This window comes from Saccopteryx bilineata, chromosome 3 (assembly GCF_036850765.1).
Source record: "Saccopteryx bilineata isolate mSacBil1 chromosome 3, mSacBil1_pri_phased_curated, whole genome shotgun sequence".
NCBI classification, from domain to species: Eukaryota; Metazoa; Chordata; class Mammalia; order Chiroptera; family Emballonuridae; genus Saccopteryx; species Saccopteryx bilineata.
This window is the reverse complement of record NC_089492.1, coordinates 106,512,662-106,534,390: the sequence shown is the minus strand read 5'-3', so window position 1 is coordinate 106,534,390 and position 21,729 is coordinate 106,512,662. Positions and strand designations below refer to the sequence as shown.

The 21,729-nt window shown below is 34.8% G+C and overlaps 1 protein-coding gene across 22 annotated transcripts in view; it reads left to right on the top strand.

Annotated features, from left to right (window-relative positions):
- NRXN1 (neurexin 1) overlaps nucleotides 1–21,729 on the top strand; it is a 1,279,091-nt gene that overhangs the window by 1,109,788 nt on the left and 147,574 nt on the right. For 13 of the 22 annotated variants that reach the window (XM_066267106.1, XM_066267104.1, XM_066267097.1 and 10 more), the window contains 2 exons: nucleotides 9,025–9,114; nucleotides 10,496–10,815. In XM_066267106.1, the coding sequence (XP_066123203.1) occupies nucleotides 9,025–9,114; nucleotides 10,496–10,815 (410 nt within the window). The remainder of the gene's footprint in view (nucleotides 1–9,024; nucleotides 9,115–10,495; nucleotides 10,816–21,729) is intronic. The other 9 variants (XM_066267113.1, XM_066267112.1, XM_066267110.1 and 6 more) reach the window with 1 other exon arrangement.

Here is a 21,729-nt window from a genome sequence, read left to right as displayed (position 1 = left end):
TTAGTCACAAAGGTGGCACTGCCCTACATGAGCATACTGTGCTCTCATCAGCTGTGTGAGCTGCAGGGGCACTTGGGTAGGCCCGCCTCCTCCTGCTATAGCATTGCATTCACATACTACATTTAATTTACACAAGTTCTCCTTTTTTAAAAGAAAATTGGGGGGAGAAAAATTTTAAAAATCTATAAATATAATATTAATAATAAATAAAAATTTGAAAAAAGGTTCTCATCATCCCTCCATCCTACACAAATATTTTCATTTTTGCACATTGCCCTCAGATTCTTGCCAACTTGCATATTTTCTTTAGTAGTTTTAACATTGCATTACATGTTTCACTCCTCATGGCATAAATATTTTAACCATTTTTATTCATATTTGCAATTAGTTTGAGACTAAATATATATCCATTAGAAAATGCATTTATTTAAAAAATAGATTTAGAGATGTGTAGCTTGATGAAGTTAAAGAGCATAATCAGGCCCTGGCCTGTTGGCTCAGTGGTAGAGCGTCGGCCTGGTGTGCGGAAGTCCCGGGTTCGATTACCGGCCAGGGCACACAGGAGAAGCACCCATTTTTTTCTCCACCCCTCCCCCTCTCCTTCTTCTCTGTCTCTCTCTTCCCCTCCCACAGCCAAGGCTCCATTGGAGCAAAGATGGCCCGGGCACTGGGGATGGCTCCATGGCCTCTGCCTCAGGCGCTAGACTGGCTCTGGTCGTGAAAGGGCAACGCCCCAGATGGGCAGAGCATCGCCCCCTGGTGAGCGTGCCAGGTGGATCCCGGTCGGGCGCATGCGGGAGTCTGTCTGACTGCCTCCCCGTTTCCAGCTTCAGAAGAATACAAAAAGAAAAAAAAGAGCATAATCATTTACAGCCCTTTTGGGATTAATAATCACATTACAACACAATTTTATCTACCTATTATTTCAATACAGTTTAAATTGTTTGTGATTTATAAAATCTTTTGTGTTCTGTCATATCATCTTTGTCTTTTATAATCCACCATTCTTTCTGAACTTCTGTGGTAACTAGTGGTAACTATAGTTTAAATGGTGATTAATCATGTATTTATGCCGGATTATCTATCATCTTAAACTTTCGTTTAACTTTCCTCCTTCTGTCCCTTGACTGCCCAAAGTGTGAGGTCTTTGACAGTAACACCTATGTGATGTGTTGATGTATACCTGATTCAGTGCTTTCAAAGTACACAGTCAGTGCTTATATTGATTTCATTGTGTCCGATTGCTTTCCTAATGTCTAGCTAAGATATACCGAAGAAACAAGGTATTTAACTATTAGTACTAGAAAAGGAAGCTGAAATCTTTTGGGTACATGAGATACATCTAGTAAGGGTAGATATGGATGGATACATGCCATGGGTGATTGATGAATGACATAAAAGAATCGGATTCCTGGGGATGTGTAAAGGAAAAAGCAGAGATAAGAGATGGACAAGGAAGAAAAAAGGTAAAAATGTAAAGTACAAGCAAAATACACTTTAACATGTTGCAGTGTTCCATCCGTCTTCTCAGAAGCTGACGAAGTACAGTGGTCTTTTGACTCATGATGGGGACCCTCTCTCCTTTCCCAGCTTGTCTCTGGAGAGGGTCAGCCACAAAACAGCTGTGAACTAGGTATATTATTATGCTTGGGGCTTGTCTTCTAGGTCAGAGGTAAAGACATGGAGTGCCTGGAACATTTTTTTTTTGTCTCAAGTGGCTATGCCTGGCAGGGCATTTTTATAAAAGGAAGAAAATGAAATACTGTTCCTCACTGGGACTTCAATTGTAGTAGATCTTTGATCACTTTACTTACCTCTGCTTCACTATCTTGATCTATAAAATAGTTATGATAAAAAATATCCTGCTGAGGAATTTTCAAGGATTTGAGGAAGGTTATTGATTTTGTATGCCCAAGAGAGCAATCTCACCCCAAACTTTATAAAGTAGAACCTTTCTAGACAAGACCATGACATTTTCCATTATATGGGAGAGGGCCATAAGGATTAAAAGGAAGATATTGGGCTTTTATGACTCTGGTTGTTTGAGACATTGCTTTAATAACTATGCCATGGGATAACTTTGGAGTCAAATATTTTTGGTTTCAAATGTTTCTGCTATTTATTATACATGACACGGTACTAGTTTTCTTATCTTTCCGAGCTTCAATTTTTCTGTCTATAAAATAAAACATACTTATGGTCTGGGATCAATATAAAGACTTAATGAAATAACATTTATAAACAAGTAGCATGATGCATAAAACTAAAAGCCACCCAGTGCATTATTTTTCTATTTTCTAGTATTTTTCTATATCTATGTATCAATTAACATATATATTATGAAAACAAGCAACATGGCCCCTGCTTACAAAAGAACGTAGAATCTAGAGTCAACTGCATAAAATTACGTCATCGTGATTATAGATACTCTTACTAAGTGTTGGAAGAATGTATTATGGAAGGCTCTAGGCTAATTTCATAGAGGTTAGGAGCACAGGTAATGCTTTCTTGAGAAACATATAAACTAATATTTAAAGGGCAAATGAATTTGACAGACTCAGACACCTGTAAGCACAAGCACATGTGTGTAGACAGAGCATTGAGAAGTACACAGAGAAGCAGAAAGTTTGTATGGCATCTTTAAAAATGATTAGTTTGGTTAAAGGAATTGAAGGAAGTCCGGAGTAATTAGAATTTAAAGAGTCAGAAATAAATATTTCAAGATGAAACTGGAGAAGTAGGAAGAGGCAAAATAAATGTATATATGATACATAAGCTAATGATATAGGAAATGATGTAACACGTAAGATAAATATTTTCTTTAGAATAGCTATATTTTTTTTCACAAGTTTATTCCTTGAAGAGTGTCAGGGGTGTTCAAAATCCAGTTATTTGAAACACTGTCAGCTATGCTAGGCATTACTGTATTTGTAATATGTAATTGAAAGTTATGTGGTAATGCTGCTTTTTAAACTAGAGTATTTTACAGAACTATGTTAAGCTTTGACTTTGCTTTATGAGCCTAGGCATATCCAAATGCCATATTCTCATTTACAAGCAAAGAGTATAAAAAGACTCCCAGTCTTCTCTGGAAGTGTGCAGAGTTTTTCGCAACCCTTTTGTCTTTTCTTTCCCAATGTTAAAAACTCAGAAGATAACAAGTCTTTGGAAGGCGAGTAGCTTGTTTTTACTTTCATATTATTCTAGAATAATGTGCGGTTTATAGCATTGCTTTTCCTTATTTTTTTTTCAAAGGATGTTACTGTGTTATGTCAAAAACTTACACTATTATTTCCGAGGAGACATTACACTTGAGCGGGTGAATATCTAGGAAAAGCAAAGTTTATATAGCTTGCCTCTACTGACCTACAGTCATAAAAACATGATTACAATTTTCTTTTTCTTTGTTCTCTGAATCCCACCATGAAATTTAACTCCAAGTCAAGGATTTGAGTTTTATTATTCCTTTGCTGCTTACTCTCAATCTTTGAAATTACTCTTGTTTCTTTTAAGTCTACTAGTTCAGACAAAATTAATATACCAGGGTGTAACCAAATATTATTAGTTAGGTGGAAAATTAAACTATATGGGATTCAATAGAAATAGAGGATGTTATATTCTAAGTCTGAATAATCAGACTTTTTCTTGATTCTCCACCCTTGGAACTTGTTTGAAATATCCATTACTTTTAATACCTTAGACGTCAGTGGCCACTCCATTTAGAGCTTGAAACTATCAATTGGGTGCAGTGGTGTTACTACAGGGGGGCTGGCCTTTTCTCAAAAATACTGAATTCTTCAGCCATAAAAAATAAAAATAAATTCAGTTTTTACTTACTGTTTTATTGCTTGAAAATTACTTTATCAGAGACCTGTACGTTGTTGGTGACATTTTCTGTGGAGGTAACAACATATTTTAACTCAAATAAAATTAAGTGCACAAAAAAGAAATCTAAAGAAAAAGCTTGTCCCACTTTTATTAGGGTAAAGGAAATATGAGACTAAATTATTATCTTTTAACTAGTAAGAAGCTCTGTTTTCCTAAATCTAATTTATATGCTTAGTAAACTGCCTGAGTTGATTTGTATGTTTTTTAAAAAGTAGTTGAAATCCTTGCTGGACCCTTTTAGTAATTGCAAAATAAATAGATCATTTATAAGTGGATCATCATTGCTTTATCCTTACCTCATATTTAGGGAGCTTAAAGATGATATTAATCTGTCCTGTAAGTCTAAACTTGCTTCCTCTGACAAACCACAAAAGCTCTATGTAACATTTCTATATCCCAGCATGTTTTATATTAGAGCCCAACCTTTTCCAAAGAAAAGGAAAGGTCATCGGAAATTATATTTCTCTTTGACCTTTTCTAATCAAGTGGGTTTCATGTCCTTTATATTGCGTATAAAGTTAGGCATATATTAAACTAAGGACAGAATTAAATTAAATGAACAAAATCATACAACGTTACTGGATATTTTACAAATTAACATATCAGAATGAGTTTGTAAGGAAATGAAATACATTTTAAGCAATTTCTTTAAAAAATATATCTCAATTACCACTTTCTTTATGTAGCTTGTTAATGAAAATCATGAGGGAGACAAAATGTAGTCTTATTCCAGGCAAACATAAACAATCTGAACCATTTTATACCTAATAGAAGGGGTTTGTCAATTATTTGTTCAAAAGACATTGTCCCTGTACTCTATTTAGATGTTCTTTCATTTGGTGGACAGTGGATTTAAGAATAATTTTGTTACAAGAGAAGTCATTTGTTTTTTGTTTGTTTGTTTGTTTTCTTTTTGTTTCTGTTTGTTTTTTACAGATACAGAGAGAGAGTCAGTGAGAGGGATAGATAGGGACAGATAGACAGGAATGGAGAGAGATGAGAAGCATCAATCATTAGTTTTTCGTTGCGACACCTTAGTTGTTCATTATTGCTTTCTCATATGTGTCTTGACCGTGGAGCTACTGCAGACCGAGTAACCCCTTGCTCAATCCAGTGACCTTGGGTCCAAGCTGGTGAGCTTTGCTCAAACCAGATGAGCCTGCGCTCAAGCTGGCGACCTCGGGGTCTCGAACCTGGCTCCTCCACATCCCAGTCTGACACTCTATCCACTGCACCACCTCCTGGTCAGGCTTGTTTTATTATAGTAGAAGAATAAAGAATTTGGAGGAAAAAGTCAATATACATTAAATTAAAGTTAGCACCATATGATTTTCCATCCATTAACCTAACAAAGAATAAAGTCTGTCCTTTGATTTAAAAAATCACATCTTTCAGCTAGAAAAAAAAAATACTCTCAGAACTAGAAGGCATCTGACATTCATGGGTTATGGGATGGTATGACCCCATTTGTGTGGCTGCCTTTCTTAAAATTTATTATGTTTTTTTACACCCATCTCTGATACCTACTCTATTTTATCTTTGTTGTTGTTGTTAGATGACCTCTTTTTTATTTATTAGGAAAGCGTATTTTATGTTCTTGTTTTAGTTGAGTCTCATCAAGAATCCTCAAAAGCTATTATTGACTTAAGTCATATCATTTCAGTCATATTGTCATGTGAGTGACAGTCAAAGGTATAAGAGTCAATCGTATGTGTTTGTATCATGTGTTTTATGTCCTCTTATTCGAAGTTATTTAAAAAGAATATATTAAGCCTTCAATTTTCTTCCCTTGTCTTATTTAGACTTTTCTCTCTGCTTCCATTATTAATAATAACTATGATAACCTATTTTGTGGGACAGTTATTATTAAGCAATTGATGAATTAACTGTCTGTATGGATGATGTTCAAATCAGGGACAATCATTAAAAGATGTTATAGACCTTGGCTAGGTAGCTCAGTTGATTAGAGCATTGTCCCAATACATCAAGGTTGTGAGTTCAATCCCCAATCAGGGCACATACAAGAATTAACCAATGAATGCATAATAAGTAGAACAACAAATCAATGTTTCTCTTTCTCTCCCTGTTTTTTAGTAACACCACCACACCCAATTGATAGTTTCAAGCTCTTTCTATTTTTCTCCCTCTCTCTCTCTTTCTATCTTCTTCTTTATCTCTAAAATCAATAAATAAAAAATTTAAAGATAATAAATGTATAAATATATGACTTTTTAATAAATGTATTAAATATATGACTTTTTTTTAAAAAAGTACATAGGGAAGCTTAGCTATATAAGGTCAATTATCTGGACACAAGTATTTGCTTTAATTTTTTTCTTGTGAATGTTATTAGGGTGTAAGGATCTGATAATGGTGCCACAGAAACTATCAGAATTAAAAATAAGATTTCCTTCATTATTTCTATATATATTTCATAAGAGGTTATATGACAGGTATTGTGCAAGCACTGAGAGTACAATAAACACTGCCAATATTACCTGTCCTCATGGATCTTTGGGGCTTAGAAGGAAAATATTTATTGAATATGCAATTACAAAGCCAACACTTTTTTCTAAAGGGCACTGAGAATAGCATATATTTATATATCTTAATCTAACTTGGGCCATCAGGGAAGAGCTCTTGAGGAAATGATGCTCTGGCCAAGAAGATTTCATTAATGATCCAGGTTAGGGAAGGCAAGGTAAAGATAGGGTGGATGTGAGGAAGAGTATTTCAAATAAAAGAAGCTACATGTACAAAAGCTTAAAGAAAAAAGTAGAGCTTTAAAAAAATTGAAAGAAGCCTAGTGAGTATAAAAGAGGAGAGCAAGGTATTGCCGGCCGTGAGATAGGTCAGGGGAGGAAAGAGGCCTCCAGATCATCAAAGTCCTCCTAAACCTCCTTAGAGTTTTGAGATTTATCCTGAAGGCAATGGAAAAGATTTGACAAGTGGCGTGATCAGATATTGTCTGGCATGTTGAGCATGGGTGGAATTTATTGCCAAGAGGATGCAGAGAACTCTCTTAATGTACTGAAATTGTAAATTGGTCTAGATTTGGATGATGCCTGAGGGAATAATGGATCGTTCCTGATTATGTGAACACTGTGGAAAGAAAAAAATCATGAGGAGCCACCTAATTATAGTCATCAGGCGATTTGTAACAGTGTGAATTGAAATGAGTAGTAATCAACAAAAATATCTATACGTTTTAAAAAAATATTTCATGTTTGCTTTTCAAATTATGCCCATAAACATGTTTATTACATCAAACACATGTAAGCCAAAAACACATATTCACTAATAATTACATTGCCCTAAGATTACCAGTACTAAATTTTAGTATCCTTTTTCCAAATATATGTGTATATGAGCACATAAAAAAAAAAATAAACACACAAATTTTGCATACTTTTTAAAAATGAAAATAAGCATGAAATTTAAGTTACTTGTATCCTTGTACTTTTTAAAATTATTAATACTAAAAATATTACATGTTTCCATAAGGTAAATATTATTTTATAACATTTTAATGATTGCATAATGGAGAAAAATACATATAAATGTTTTTATTATATTATACTTTATATTGACTTCTTTAATACTTATATTTTTTTAATTTTTTATTTATTCATTTTAGAGAGGAGAGGGAGAGAGAGAGAGAGAGGAGAGACAGAGAGAGAGAGAGAAGGGGGGAGGAGCTGGAAGCATCAACTCCCGTATGTGCCTTGACCAGGCAAGCCCAGGGTTTCGAACCGATACTTATATTTTAAATTAAATAAAAATGTATGTACTATTTCCAGTTATATATACAGAGGGCAGATTCATAAGGTCTAAATGATATTTCTTTTCTATTACTCTAAAATTGCGTGACCAATATAATAGTGGGCTTATTGTAATAAGTATAGTGTTTAATGAGACTAGTATAAGAAAAAGCTTGTACATTATTCCCAATATAAGAAAAATTGATATCTATTATCTTCCCTAACAAAATGTTCCTGTCTTCTTTATGGGTAGTACTTCCCCTTGTTTCTTTCACCTCTGAGTCCTCATCTGAGCTATTGCCAAAACACCTTAGCTTAAATTCCATGGTAGCTCATTTTATGGAATAAAAAACGTTTTGCAGTATACATGATTAAGCTCTGAGGTGGCAGTCTAGATTCTTGCTAAGTGCTTTATAGATCAAGAAAACACTTATCTATTTGCAAGAATTATTCAAGGTCAATTTAAGCTGTGATTCTATCAGAAAAATTTTGTTCAAAGAAGCAAGGCTCACACTTAGTTTAGATCTATACGTAGGGACCACTGTGTGTGGCTTGTATTTGTTCCTTAATCTATCACCTCATCTTTAGAATAGCTTAATACAAAAGCAGATATTTCAGTATATAAAAACATATATAAATATAACTTTTTTCAAAATTGTTATACAATTGAATGTGTTAAGCTTTAAAAGAAACTGCAGGACACTCAAAGTCACTTTTGTCAAAGCCTTTTCCTATAATAACATATTTGGATGATGCAAGATATATTCTCTTGTGATGTCCAAGTGATTGATAAACTAATTTGTGTGAACTATATAAGAACTATTCAGACTCTGTGGTTTCTTTAAATGAGATGAATATGAATTTCTATTTTCTGAATAGGACATAAAGTATGTTAGGCCTATTTTAGATGCTTCAGTGTGCCAAAGTTGGTGTTAAGTTTGGTGTTCATAAATTACTAATCTGGAATAAGAGGTTGAATGTATTTTGAAAACTTAAACCTGTTTCACCTGAACATGTTTAACTAGTTAATAAGAAACATCAAAAAGACAAAACCCTGAAATCAATGGTCATTTTTTGTAAAGCTATTATATGCTGTTTAAATTGGTTGTTCGGGTCTGTCTATAACATAAGTTTAATAACCTAGCTCAAATGCAGATTTCTAATTTTCAATTAACATAGGAATAATTTTGTTTGCTAAAATAAAATAAATGAATGAATGACAAGTCTGAAACATGAAATGTTCTAGGTAGAGCTTTTTAAAATTCCAAATTTCAAAAAATCATGTGGCAACTGTATAGCTCAAGCTTTAAGTATTAACTTTTAACCTTTGACCTTACAGATTTTAACCAATGAAATGTCTCTTTAAACTTTAAAGGAAACAATGATAACGAGCGCCTGGCGATTGCTAGACAGCGAATTCCATATCGACTTGGTCGAGTAGTTGATGAATGGCTACTCGACAAAGGTAAAAAACATTGATTAAAACTTCAAATAAAAAATAATTTGAACATAACCAAGTAGTACTTCATTGTAACACTAATAAACATAAAAAATAAATTTTCCGTAAAACTAAATTAAAAACAAATTTAAAACAGTAAAATGTAGATAGTAATATTTGCATACCTTGTATAATAATTTCTATACATTTTTAGACGTACCAGCTGTTTAATAATCTTACCCTGTTAATTTAAGGTTAAAGGGACTGTTAAATATAATCCACTAACTCAATCTATGAAGGTACTCATAGCAAGCATTAACCCAAAATGATAAATCATTCATAGATTATATGACATGTTCCAGCCTCTAAATTATTAACTAAAATATATATAGTTCTGATATCTTCATTATGGTCCAGAAAAAAAACAAACTCTTGGTTTAAACTCTAGGCATCTTAAATAGTGGGCAATATGGATTGCCAGTCAAAATGAAGTCCCTTTAACGTTTGCAAACTTCTAAGAGCATTTGGGAACAAGCCCTAATTAAAACTGAACTTAAAGTTGTGTGCATGCTTTTTATGAGCAGAGAGCAATCTGCTAAAACTGGATATTCAATTTGATGATATTGGTACTGTTGATGAGGATTGCTGTTTGATGGAAATGAGCCATAATTTCTCCATTGGTTTGTGTACCATTCCTGAAGCCGCTTTTTACATCTGAAGCTATTATTTTTTTCATTCTGTTTTGTTTTAATAGACTTGCTGAAAGCCAATCAGAAAAATATTTTTGAATTTTCTTTCTTTTTCTTTTTTTGTCTCTGACATGCTCAGTGTAAACCATGCATTTCTTTTCAGTGTGATTGCCGGAAAAATAGAATAATTTAAATAACAATGGACTATTACCTTCAAAAAAATAAACATTTCTAAAGAATAGCATACATAGATACCTGTGGCCATTAAGAGAATTAGGAAATTTTTACCAGAAATTTAAAATTAGATATCAGCTGCTATAGATTAGAAGTATTATTAGTGGTGATTTTAGAAGAACAAATACTTGAAGTGTTAGACAGGTCACATTTTTAAATTTAATAATTTAGATTTAAGAGACTAACAGTATAAGATCGAGGTAAAAGGAAAAGGGATCCACTAAAAATTGATTTACATATGTATCTTTGATTGGTCTTTTAGCAAAAGCACTACATTTACAATAAGTCAAGAATTTACAAGTATTTGCCAATGATTATACATTCCATGGACACCTCATTTATCAGCAATGAATTATGAGTCAAATGCCTCTCTTATAGTTTATTGCTCTCATTATCCACCCCATGAAAGATCTGTTTTATCATCCTTTGTAGATTGTAGAGTTCACAATCAACATTTTTGCATGTATGTAATATTATTTTTACAGGGCGTCAGCTCACAATCTTCAATAGCCAAGCAACCATAATAATTGGCGGGAAAGAGCAGGGCCAGCCCTTCCAGGGCCAGCTCTCTGGTCTTTACTACAATGGCTTGAAAGTTCTGAATATGGCAGCCGAAAATGATGCCAACATCGCCATAGTGGGAAATGTGAGACTGGTTGGTGAAGTGCCTTCCTCTATGACAACAGAGTCGACAGCCACTGCCATGCAGTCAGAGATGTCCACGTCAATTATGGAGACCACCACAACCCTGGCTACTAGCACAGCCAGAAGAGGAAAGCCCCCTACGAAAGAACCTATTAGCCAAGTGAGTATGCACATTTCATTCCTTCATTTTGAAACTGTGATTATGAAAGTGGACCTTTCTGTGTTGGTGTCTGTTAAAATGCGATTGTTGCTGATTTCAGGCATGATGGCTTCATTTCAGAGTTGCTTAATATAGTTCTCTCAGTTTAACTATGAAATGTATATATGCTTTTGATTTGAGATTTGTGGGCTTTTATAAATTGCTTTGTGTTGATTTGTTCACTGCTTGCTGATAGTCTTAATTCAGTAACCTTGGTCTCACTCAAACTGAGGGGATTGTCTGCTAATTACATAGGATTTTCACTTTTTAAGTTAAATGAGCGAGCAGATTAATGAAGGGTTTGAAAGGCCTTGTTCATTCAAGCTTGGCATTTCATTAAAATAAAATAAAAGCAAATTTGAAAATCTTAAAAGCAATTGCCTACAAAATTTCCGTTTCATTTGGAAGTCTTAAGGTTTTGAGTTGGTAGGCATGTGGTTCTCATGGTGATAGGTTTATGTATTACTGTCTATAAGAAACACTCACTGTTAGTTTATCTGAAGACAAATACCCCAAATATGGTACTTTAAAACCATCTTGGACTAACATAGGTTGTATGATACATGGCTAACTACCCTCACCTAGAATCTACTCCGTGAGCTTATTGTTTAATCTTGTGACTATAATTTTTGAAAAACAGACATTTAAATGTTGAATTTGTACAACTTGGAAGTATATTAATGCAATCAAGATAACAGTTATTGAGTACCTGTCATGTTATCAGGCATTGGTTTAGGTATTGGCATTATGTCGTTGAAGAACAAGAAAAACAACTATCTACTTCATAGAGGTTACATTTTATGAAAAGCTATCAAAATACTGTTGAAATGCCATTAAATTCTATTACATGCCTATTGACACATATTGCATTTGTGGCTATTCTGCTGTTTCAGAACTGTGTGTTCTCCTTGATCTAAAATGGATTGTTCTTTTGTTCTGTTTTTAATAGTATCTTCCGTAGGTGCCATACAAAGCTTTTCCAAATGCATTACTCTTCTAGAAACTCACATTCTTAGGATGCAAGAAGGATAACAATTATTTTTAAAATTTCTTTTATTTCAAATGTTTGAAACAGACCAATTTTCAAAATTAGAGAGCAAAAGAAGGTAAATTATCTTGTATCAGCACCCTATCTACTAAATAACGTAAGTTTACCAGAGAAAGAAGGAAATAGATTCTGATATTTTCTTTGAAGGAGAGACAGAATAGAGGAAGTAAAAATATCCTAACAGAAGAGAGAAGATCAAAAATGATAGATTTTGTAAATTCATAAGTGTAGTGTATATGTAACGTTTTCTTCTCTCTCGCTCTCTTTCCTCTCTCTACATCTGGCTACAAAGTAAAATGGACAGTCTTATAGGATGTGTATCAATATGTATTTATTGAACAATCTACATGTGCCATACTCTGTCTTGGCACTGGGGATACATTAGCAGCAACAAAGAAAAACCCCTGTTCATACAGAATATATAATATATATATATCCATACATTTTAGTAAAAATATTGTGCTTAGATATGTAATTATTTTGTTGTTTTTCTCTATCTTGTTTGTATTATTGATAATAACAGTTTGCCCATCAGATAAAGACTTGTGACTTTAGACAGATTTATACATGTCCAATATTTCCATTTGATATTATTTTCTAATATGTAACTGGTGATTAGTTATTGTTGTTGTTGGTTGAATGTTTATTTAACAATTAGCAGGTTAAGGTGAATCAGATACAGAAGAAATGAAGCATAGAACAATTGATAGACTATTTTCTTTAAATAAAATAATTTATAAGAGGACATTTTAGGATAATGGGATAAAAATGTTCCCATGAATAAAATTTGAAAGTAGCAGATGTTTTTCTTAGTACTCTTATTTCATTGTTAATGAGATTACAGTTCCCTAAATTCAACCAGATGTATCCCAAAATAAGGAAACCATGATCAGCTTTGTTTTTGTATATTTTACCAATTAGTAACTGTTATATATTAAGACATTTTTTTTTCAAAAAAATGTGTAAAGGCCTGACCTGTGGTGGTGCAGTGGATAAAGCGTCGAACTGGAATGATAAGGTTGCTGGTTTGAAACCCTGGGCTTGCCTGGTCAAGGCACATATGGGAGTTGAGGTTTCCTGCTCCTCCTCCTTTCTCTCTCTCTCTCTCTTTCTTCTTTCTAAAATAATCAATAAATAAAATCTTTAAGAAAAAAATGTGTAAAATAGCTACTTTATTTTCAAGCTAAACACCTACAAATGAGGAAATAAAAATATATGCAATTTATAATATTAATGTAAAAGAAGTTAACTGCTCATTAATTGACAATTAAAAAAGTCTCCTGTTATAAGCTATTACATTTTTAAAGACAGCAGAAGTTTATAGAGGTAAATGATCTAATCAATTAGTGATTACTTGGTTCATTTAAGGAGGAATTGATTTAAATAAAAGATTACTAGGTTCATTAAAAAATAGATGTGTTAAAATTTTAGAATTTTTAACAGACCATATACAGCAATTATATTATTGGGATTAATATGTTCACATATTCAATTAGGGCAACAGTGTCTTAAAGTTGGACTAACAGTTTTTAAAATTCTCTCTCTCTTGTTTTTTAATGATATGTATGTGATCACAGGCACTGTGTGTATATGGGAGGACCATGAAGGGAAGAAAGGAAGTTTTTATTTTTGAGTAACAGAATAATTTGTTACAAGTTTTCTTTACCTCACAATCAATTTTTATTTTTCTTTCTCTCTTTATTTTTTTTTATAGAGATAGAGCGAGAGTCAGAGAGAGGGATAGATAGGGACAGACAGACAGGAACGGAGAGAGATGAGAAGCATCAATCATCAGTTTTTCGTTGCGACACCCTAGTTGTTCATTAATTGCTCTCTCATATGTGCCTTGACCATGGGCCTTCAGCAGACTGAGTAACCCCTCGCTCGAGCCAGCGACCTTGGGTCCAAGCTGGTGAGCTTTGCTCAAACCAGATGAGCCCACGCTCAAACTGGCGACCTTGGGTTCTCCAACCTGGGTCCTCTGCATCCCAGTCCGACACTCTATCCACTGCGCCACCACCTGGTCAGGCATCACAGTCAATTTTTAAATGGCCCTCCTACTACAAAGATAACTGATACCTGAAAAATTTAAATATTTGTTTCTTAGAATTGTCAAAATCTTGGAAGTTTAAACGATTTGTAATGCTACTTCTAGGACTGTAATCCTGGACTCATTTTAGCAGTTTGGATGAAGCATTCTCCTATAAACCCCATAGGTAGTGATCATCTATGCGCTTTGATCAACTGCCTTACTAAATTATGTACCAGAAAGGGTCATTTTATGTTACAAAAACCATCCTGGACTGTTTTCTCAATCAAAGGGTATTTTCCTCAGTGATAACACTGAGCCACTTTAACTACAACGGCAATGTACCTTGGGGTGATTGCATGTTTTAGAACTATGGAAACAGATTTTTGGTCAAGCAGAATTAAATTGGATTCATTTCAAATAGATGAGATGAGGTTTGTTCAGCCACCCTGCAGGGCAAGTAGTAGGGGAGAAATGTATTTTCGGTTTTCACAGAGTCACGGAACATAAAATAGTATTCATCAAAATGTCATCCCATAAGACCTTGTTTACATTGCCACTTAAAACTAAAAATATTTTTTAAAAAAAGAAAAAGAAGTTTTACTTCTCTGAATAATGAGCAATTTTCAGATTGATATTTACTTTTAAAAGGCATGATTTATATCATGAACTAGAAACTACATTTCTCAACCCTTGTGATTAAATAACTTTATAAATATGAATTTTATAATATTAAAAATACCTTTTATATGGATTACATAAAATTTGTTTTACTTAGACTATTTAATATCAAAATGTTTCCATAAGACACACTCATCTCAAAAAATAAAAGTTCCTGTAATGATAATCTCAGAAGCAAATATTTATAAAATTTATAAACAGACCAAAAATCTGTTTCCATAGTTCTAGTATAAAAATTTTCAGGATGCTGAGAGCTTCTTGGGGGAAGGGGCAGGAATTCTACATAAGATTTTTGGTAGTTAAATGATCACTCATCTTCAGAATAATCTGGCAATGTCTTATGACAGTTGTAGTCAACATGGTCCCTACCACCCTCTAGTGTGCGTTCCATTTTCATGGTGGGCTGTAACGGAGCAACCAAAGTATAAATAAAAAGATAGATTTAACTATAGTAAGTTGTTTTATAAAGGTTTATTCTGCCAAACTAAGCAAAAATTCGACATAAAGTACTTGGTAAGTAATTATTATTATATGCTTTAACTTGCTATAACTCTACTTTATAAATTTTATAAAGTAAAGTTACTTCCCTACTTTATAAATCACCATTACTGTGGAACCAGTGGGCAGTTAGAAAATTTTACTACTAACAGAGATACAAAAGTGGGCGGTAGGTATAGAAAGGTTGACTACCCCTGTCTTATGATGTATATGTAGCTTTACATAATTGAGTAAAAGTAAGCCCTTTTACTCAACATTAATGTTGCCATAAAAGGGCAACATTAATCCCTTAGGATTTCAGTCTGTAAAGAATAGGGAGTAGAGCTATGTGGTTTGTTTTAAGATCAAAATTGTGACATTTCTTCTGGTCTAGGCATTGTTACACATTTTGTGCTCTTTCAGGTTGTCCTTTAAAAATATTTAGTAAGCTATGTACATACGCTAGAGCAGTGGTCCCCAACCATTTTTGGGCCACGGACCAGTTTAATGTCAGAAAATATTTTCAAGGACTGGCCTTTAGGGTGGGACGGATAAATATTTCACGTGACTGAGACAAGCATCAAGAGTAGGTCTTAGACGGATGTAACAGAGGGAATCTGGTCATTTTTTAAAAATAAAACATTGTTCAGACTTAAATATAAATAAAATGGAAATAATGTAAGTTATTTATTCTTTCCTGGGGGTTGGGGAGCACTGCGCTAGAGAACATGGATCCATTGTAATGGCTTTTACTTCAAGGGAGTGCAGTATAATGGAAAGAGCACAATGAATCAGGAGACCTGGTTTTGACTTTCAACAAAATCACTACATTGTAGTGTAATTTGGACAAGTTGCTCAATTAACCTCACTGTACTTTGGCCTGCTACCTTGCTACAATAAGTAGAGTGAACTTGGAATCTCTTGAATTGTACTGATTTCTAAAATTTCATTGACTCTAGTAATGATGCTCTTAATTAGGTCTTCTGATGATTATTTAATGAAGCATAGATTCCATCCTTGACTTTTAAACAGGTGGCCATTCTTCTCAGTTTTCTTATATCACCCTCATGTGTACCTGGTGCTCCAGTGTAATTATATATTATTAATAGTATCCCCTTTGACTCTCAAAAGCATCCCGTTTTAGTCTATAAATTATATTGTACTCTACTTGTAGAGCCTGTATAAATCTTTCTTGGTAAGAAGATCATACTACATAAGAATAATAAATAGTGAAGCCTTGTCCTTTAAATTCCAAGCAGAAATTGACTCAGGTATCTTTACCTGGCATCAGGAATCTATTGGCTTTTTCATTTTTCTTTTCATCTTGTTTCAAAAATCTTAAGAAAGAAGAGAGAAGGCGGCTTTGAGCAAGTCTGATTCTTGACTGGAGATCCAATGTTTGCAAGTAGTAGTAAGAAGTTAAATTATGGAGTGGAGCTGAATCAGTAAACATAAGTGAAATTGTATTGGAACAAGTCTGTGGTTTTCAGAGTGAAATTAGCAAATCTACTCAAAAAAGAGAAAATATTGAGTATTTTAAAACATTGCTAGGTTGTCAGAGACATGTTTATTTCATATTCATAACATCCCACAGAAGTCAATGGCATTTTATTCCTGTGGAAAGTTCCATAAAGAAATCCAACTAGTATTCAAGCAGGAAGAGTATTTGAATGTATGAGACACTGCTATTGCTTTCTGGCAAAGTTGGATATACTCATGAAAAATTTATACTATTTGTTTAAAAAATGTAAACAGGGTGCACAAATATTCCCATGAAAAATACTTAAACAAAATACATTTTGTAACTTCAAAGAACAAAATTTTGTTTTTATTAAAAATATTAATTATCTTAACAGTGGTTTTATTATTAAAAATAATCACATTACTTATAATTATGTATGTTCTGATAACCACTCTGCATTTTAAAATGCTGATGACATAAATAATTAATTTTATTTTCTCTAGTCCAATCATTCTGCTGAATTCACTTAAATTAATGTACATTTTTATAGCAAAATTTAATGCTGGTTGAAAAGAAAAACACTTGGGTATAGATTTTGTAATATATACAAAGGCATATTTTCCTGAAACCAATGGTGCTGGGCAAGAAGAATGTAATTCATTGTCATTTTATTTATTTTATTTTTTATTTATTTTTATTTTTATTTTTATTTTTTTGTATTTTTCTGAAGCTGGAAACGGGGGAGAGACAGACAGACTCCCGCATGCGCCCGACCGGGATCCACCCGGCACGCCCACCAGGGGCGACGCTCTACCCACCAGGGGGCGATGCTCTGCCCCTCTGGGGCGTCGCTCTGCCGTGACCAGAGCCACTCTAGCGCCTGGGGCAGAGGCGAAGGAGCCATCCCCAGTGCCCGGGCCATCTTTGCTCCAATGGAGCCTTGGCTGCGGGAGGGGAAGAGAGAGACAGATAGGAAGGGGGGGGTGGAGAAGCAAAAGACGCTTCTCCTATGTGCCCTGGCCGGGAATCGAACCCGGGTCCCCTGCATGCCTGGCCAACGCTCTACCGCTGAGCCAACCGGCCAGGGCCTCATTGTCATTTTAAATGCAAGTGAACAACTGCTATTTAGAAAGTGGTTTTGCCCTCAGTACTAGTAAGGTCCAGGATATATATACATTTTATCAAGTTTATTTTAGAAAAATTATCCTGCTTAGTATGTTTTCCTTGGGATCTGCAGGTTTTACTAGATATATTTATTATTGGTGGGTACAACCTTGGTTTTAAGACATCTAGTTCTATACAAATCCATTTATCCATCCATGTATCTGTTCATCCATCCATCTAGCCATTCATTTATCTATCTATCCACTCACTTAAAACATGTTTGCTGAGAATTTACTATATACTGATTGATGTTCTAGTCCAGGGGTCGGGAAACTTTTTGACTGAGAGAGCCATAAACACCACATATTTTAAAATGTAATTTCATGAGAGCCGTACAATGACCCATGTACATTACACATTATCCAATAAAAATTTGGTGTTGTCCCGGAAGACAGCTGTGATTGGCTCCAGCTACCTGCAACCATGAATATGAGCAGTAGAAAATGAATGGATTATAATACATAAGAATGTTTTATATTTTTTTAAATTAATTTTACTGGAGTGACATTGATAAATCAGGGTACATATGTTCAGAGAAAACATCTCTAGGTTATTTTGAAATTTGATTATGCTGCATTCCCATCACCCAAGATCCAATTGTCTTCCATCACCTTCTAACTGGTTTTCTTTGTGCCCCTCCCCTCCCTACCCCTCTCCCTCTCCTCCCCTCCCCAACCCCCTCCCTCTCCCCCCCCCCACCCCATAACCCCAACACTCTTGTCCATGTCTCTGAATCTCATTTTTATGTCCCTCCTATGTATGGAATCATAGAGTTCTTAGTTTTTTCTGATTTACTTATTTCGCTCAGTATAATGTTATCAAGGTCCATCCATGTTGTTGTAAATGATCCGATGTCATCATTTCTTATGGCTGAGTAGTATTCCATAGTATATATGTACCAAAGCTTTTTAATCCACTCGTCCACTGACGGACCTTGGCTATTTCCAGATCTTTGCTATTGTGAACAGTGCTGCCATTAAACACAGGGGTGCATTTCTTATTTTCAAACAGTGCTATGGTGTTCTTGGGGTATATTCCTAAAAGTGGTATAGCTAGGTCAAAAGGCAGTTCGATTTTTAATTTCTTGAGGAATCTCCATACTGTTATCCACAGTGGCTGTACCAGTCTGCATTCCCACCAGCAGTGCAGGAAGGTTCCCTTTACTCCACATCCTCGCCAGCACTTATTCTGTGTTGTTTTGTTGATGAGCGCCATTCTGACTGGTGTGAGGTGATATCTAATTGTGGTTTTAATTAGCATTTCTCTAATGATTAGTGATGTTGAGCATTTTTTTCATATGCCTATTGGCCATCTGTATGTCCTCTTGGGAGAAATGTCTATTTATTTCTTTTGCCCATTTTTTGATTGGATTGTTTGTGTTCCTGGTATTGAGTTTTACAAGTTCTTTATAAATTTTGGTAAATATCAGACGTATTGTCAAATATATTCTCTCATTGTGTAGTTTGTCTTTTTATTATGTTCTTATTGTCTTTAGCTGTGCAGAAGCTTTTTAGTTTGATATAGTTCCATTTGTTTATCCTGTCTTTTATTTCACTTGCCCGTGGAGAATAATTGGCAAATATATTGCTACAAGAGATATTGGAGAGCTTACTGCCTATGTTTTCTTCTAGGATGCTTATGGTTTTACAGCTTACATTTAAGTCTTTTATCCATTTTGAGTTTATTTTTGTGAATGGTGTAAGTTGGTGGTCTAGTTTCATTTTTTCACAGGTAGGTGTCCAATTTTGCCAACACCATTTGTTGAAGAGGCTGTCTTTACTCCAATGTATGCTCTTACTTCCTTTGTCAAATATCAGTTGTCCATAAAAGTGTGGGTTTATTTCTGGGTTCTCAGTTCTGTTCCATTGATCTATATGCCTGTTCTTATGCCAGTACCAGGATGTTTTGAGTAAATGGCCTTATAGTATAACTTGATATCCAGAAGTGTGATACCTCCCACTTTATTCTTCCTTTTCAAGATTGCTGAGGCTATTCATGTTCTCTTTTGGTTCCATATAAATTTTTGGAATATGTGTTCTATATCTTTGAAGTAAGTCATTGGTATTTTAATCGGTATTGCATTGAATTTATAAATTGCTTTGGGTAATATAGACATTTTAATGATGTTTATTCTTCCTAACCATGAGCACGGTATGTGCCTCCACTTGTTTGTATCTTCCCTGATTTCTTTTATCAATGTTTTATAATTTTCTGAGTACAAGTCTTTAATCTCCCTGGTTAAATTTATTCCTAGGTACTTTATTTTTTTGGTTGCAATGGTAAAGGGGATTGATTCCTTGATTTCTCTTTCTGACAGTTCATTGTTAGTGTATAAAAATGCCTCTGATTTCTGAGTATTGATTTTATATCCTGCCACCTTGTCGAATTCATTTATCAGGTCTAGTAGTTTTTTGACTGAGACTTTAGGGTTTTCTATATACAATATCATATCATCTGCAAATAATGATAGTTTTACTTCTTCTTTTCCAATTTGGATGCCTTTTATTTCTTTTTCTTGTCTGATTGCTGTGGCTAGGACTTCTAGAACTATGTTGAATAAGAGTGGTGAAAGGGGGCACCCCTGCCTTGTTCCTGATATTAAGGGGATTGCTTTTCATTTTTGCCCATTGAGTATGATGTTGGCTGTGGGTTTGTCATAGATGGCCTTTATGTTTTATATTTTTAACGTTATTATTTTTTTTTATTAAAGATTTGTCTGCAAGCCAGATATAGCCATCAAAAAGCCACATCTGGCTCACGAGCCATAGGTTCCCGACCCCTGTTCTAGTCACTAGAAATAAAGCATTGAACAAAAGTAAACTTTTCTGCACAAAGCTGACATTGGTAGTTGAAAAAGATAGACAATAATTATCAGAACAAATAAGGTACTTGGGATGTCAAGTGCAATAGGAAAAAAGTAGAGGAGAAGAGGGTGCTGGTGTGTTGTGGGGGAGGTCATGAAATGGGAATTTTTTTAATAGACATGCCTAGATTATTAGTTATATAAACATCAATTATAATAGAATATTTGGCATATTGAAATTTAGAATTATTCTCTTATCGGGGGTGGGGTGAGGTGGGGGGATCATACCCTATATCAGGGGTCTCAAACTTGCGGCCCACGGGCCACATGCAGCCCGCCGAACAATTTTGTGTGGCCCGCAGACTAATCCACGAAGTTCAAAATATTTTGGATAAAATTAAGTAAGCCTAGGAGTCTACTTGTATTTTTCATTTCTCTAGCATCCTAGCTAGATATTAGCTTAGTTAACAGCAGTTGTGATGCGAACTACAGTTTCTGGTCGTTTTGTGACACTGAGTAAACTGCATGTACGATTGTGCTTGTTGTACTGAATTTTTTTTTTTGTTTTCAACTGCAGTGAGAAAAGTGTTGCGTAACAGTTGCCTTTTGTAGACCTAGTGCGGCCCGCTGAATGGCTGTGATCTTGCTCTGCGGCCCACATGCTGAGTTGAGTTTGAGACCCCTGCCCTATATGGATAATGCTAGTGGCAACTATCTGCTATATTAAGGAACTAGAAGTCAGGGGGGAAAAACAAACACCAAGATTGTTTGTTTGTTTGTTTAAATGAAGGGTTATCTCATTTAACCCAGGCTGAGGCCAGGACATGGTCTGAGCAGGTTTTCCCAAGAAGGCAAATAGAGCTCAGTTGGAGCCCTCAGGATGTGCTCTGTGGCTTCAGGTATATGGCAGTAATTAGTGTGGGTACTGATGGAGGAGCAGGGCGAGAGTGTGCTGGGATGCACTGAGCGTCAGAGGCAGATAATACAATGGGGGAATCAGGCCCCAGGTGCTGCTGCCAAGGCCACTCTTCCCAGAGGAGGCCCCCTATCTCAGTATCTTGGGAGTTCTATGGGCCAGCAGAGGAGTCCAGGGGTGAGAAACACCTGCATGCCCTTGGTTCCAGACTTTTCCGTAAAGATTTTTGCTCATGCTAACTATCAGGTAAACCCTAATCCTTGTCATTGACTTCCCCCCACCCTGACTCAGAATC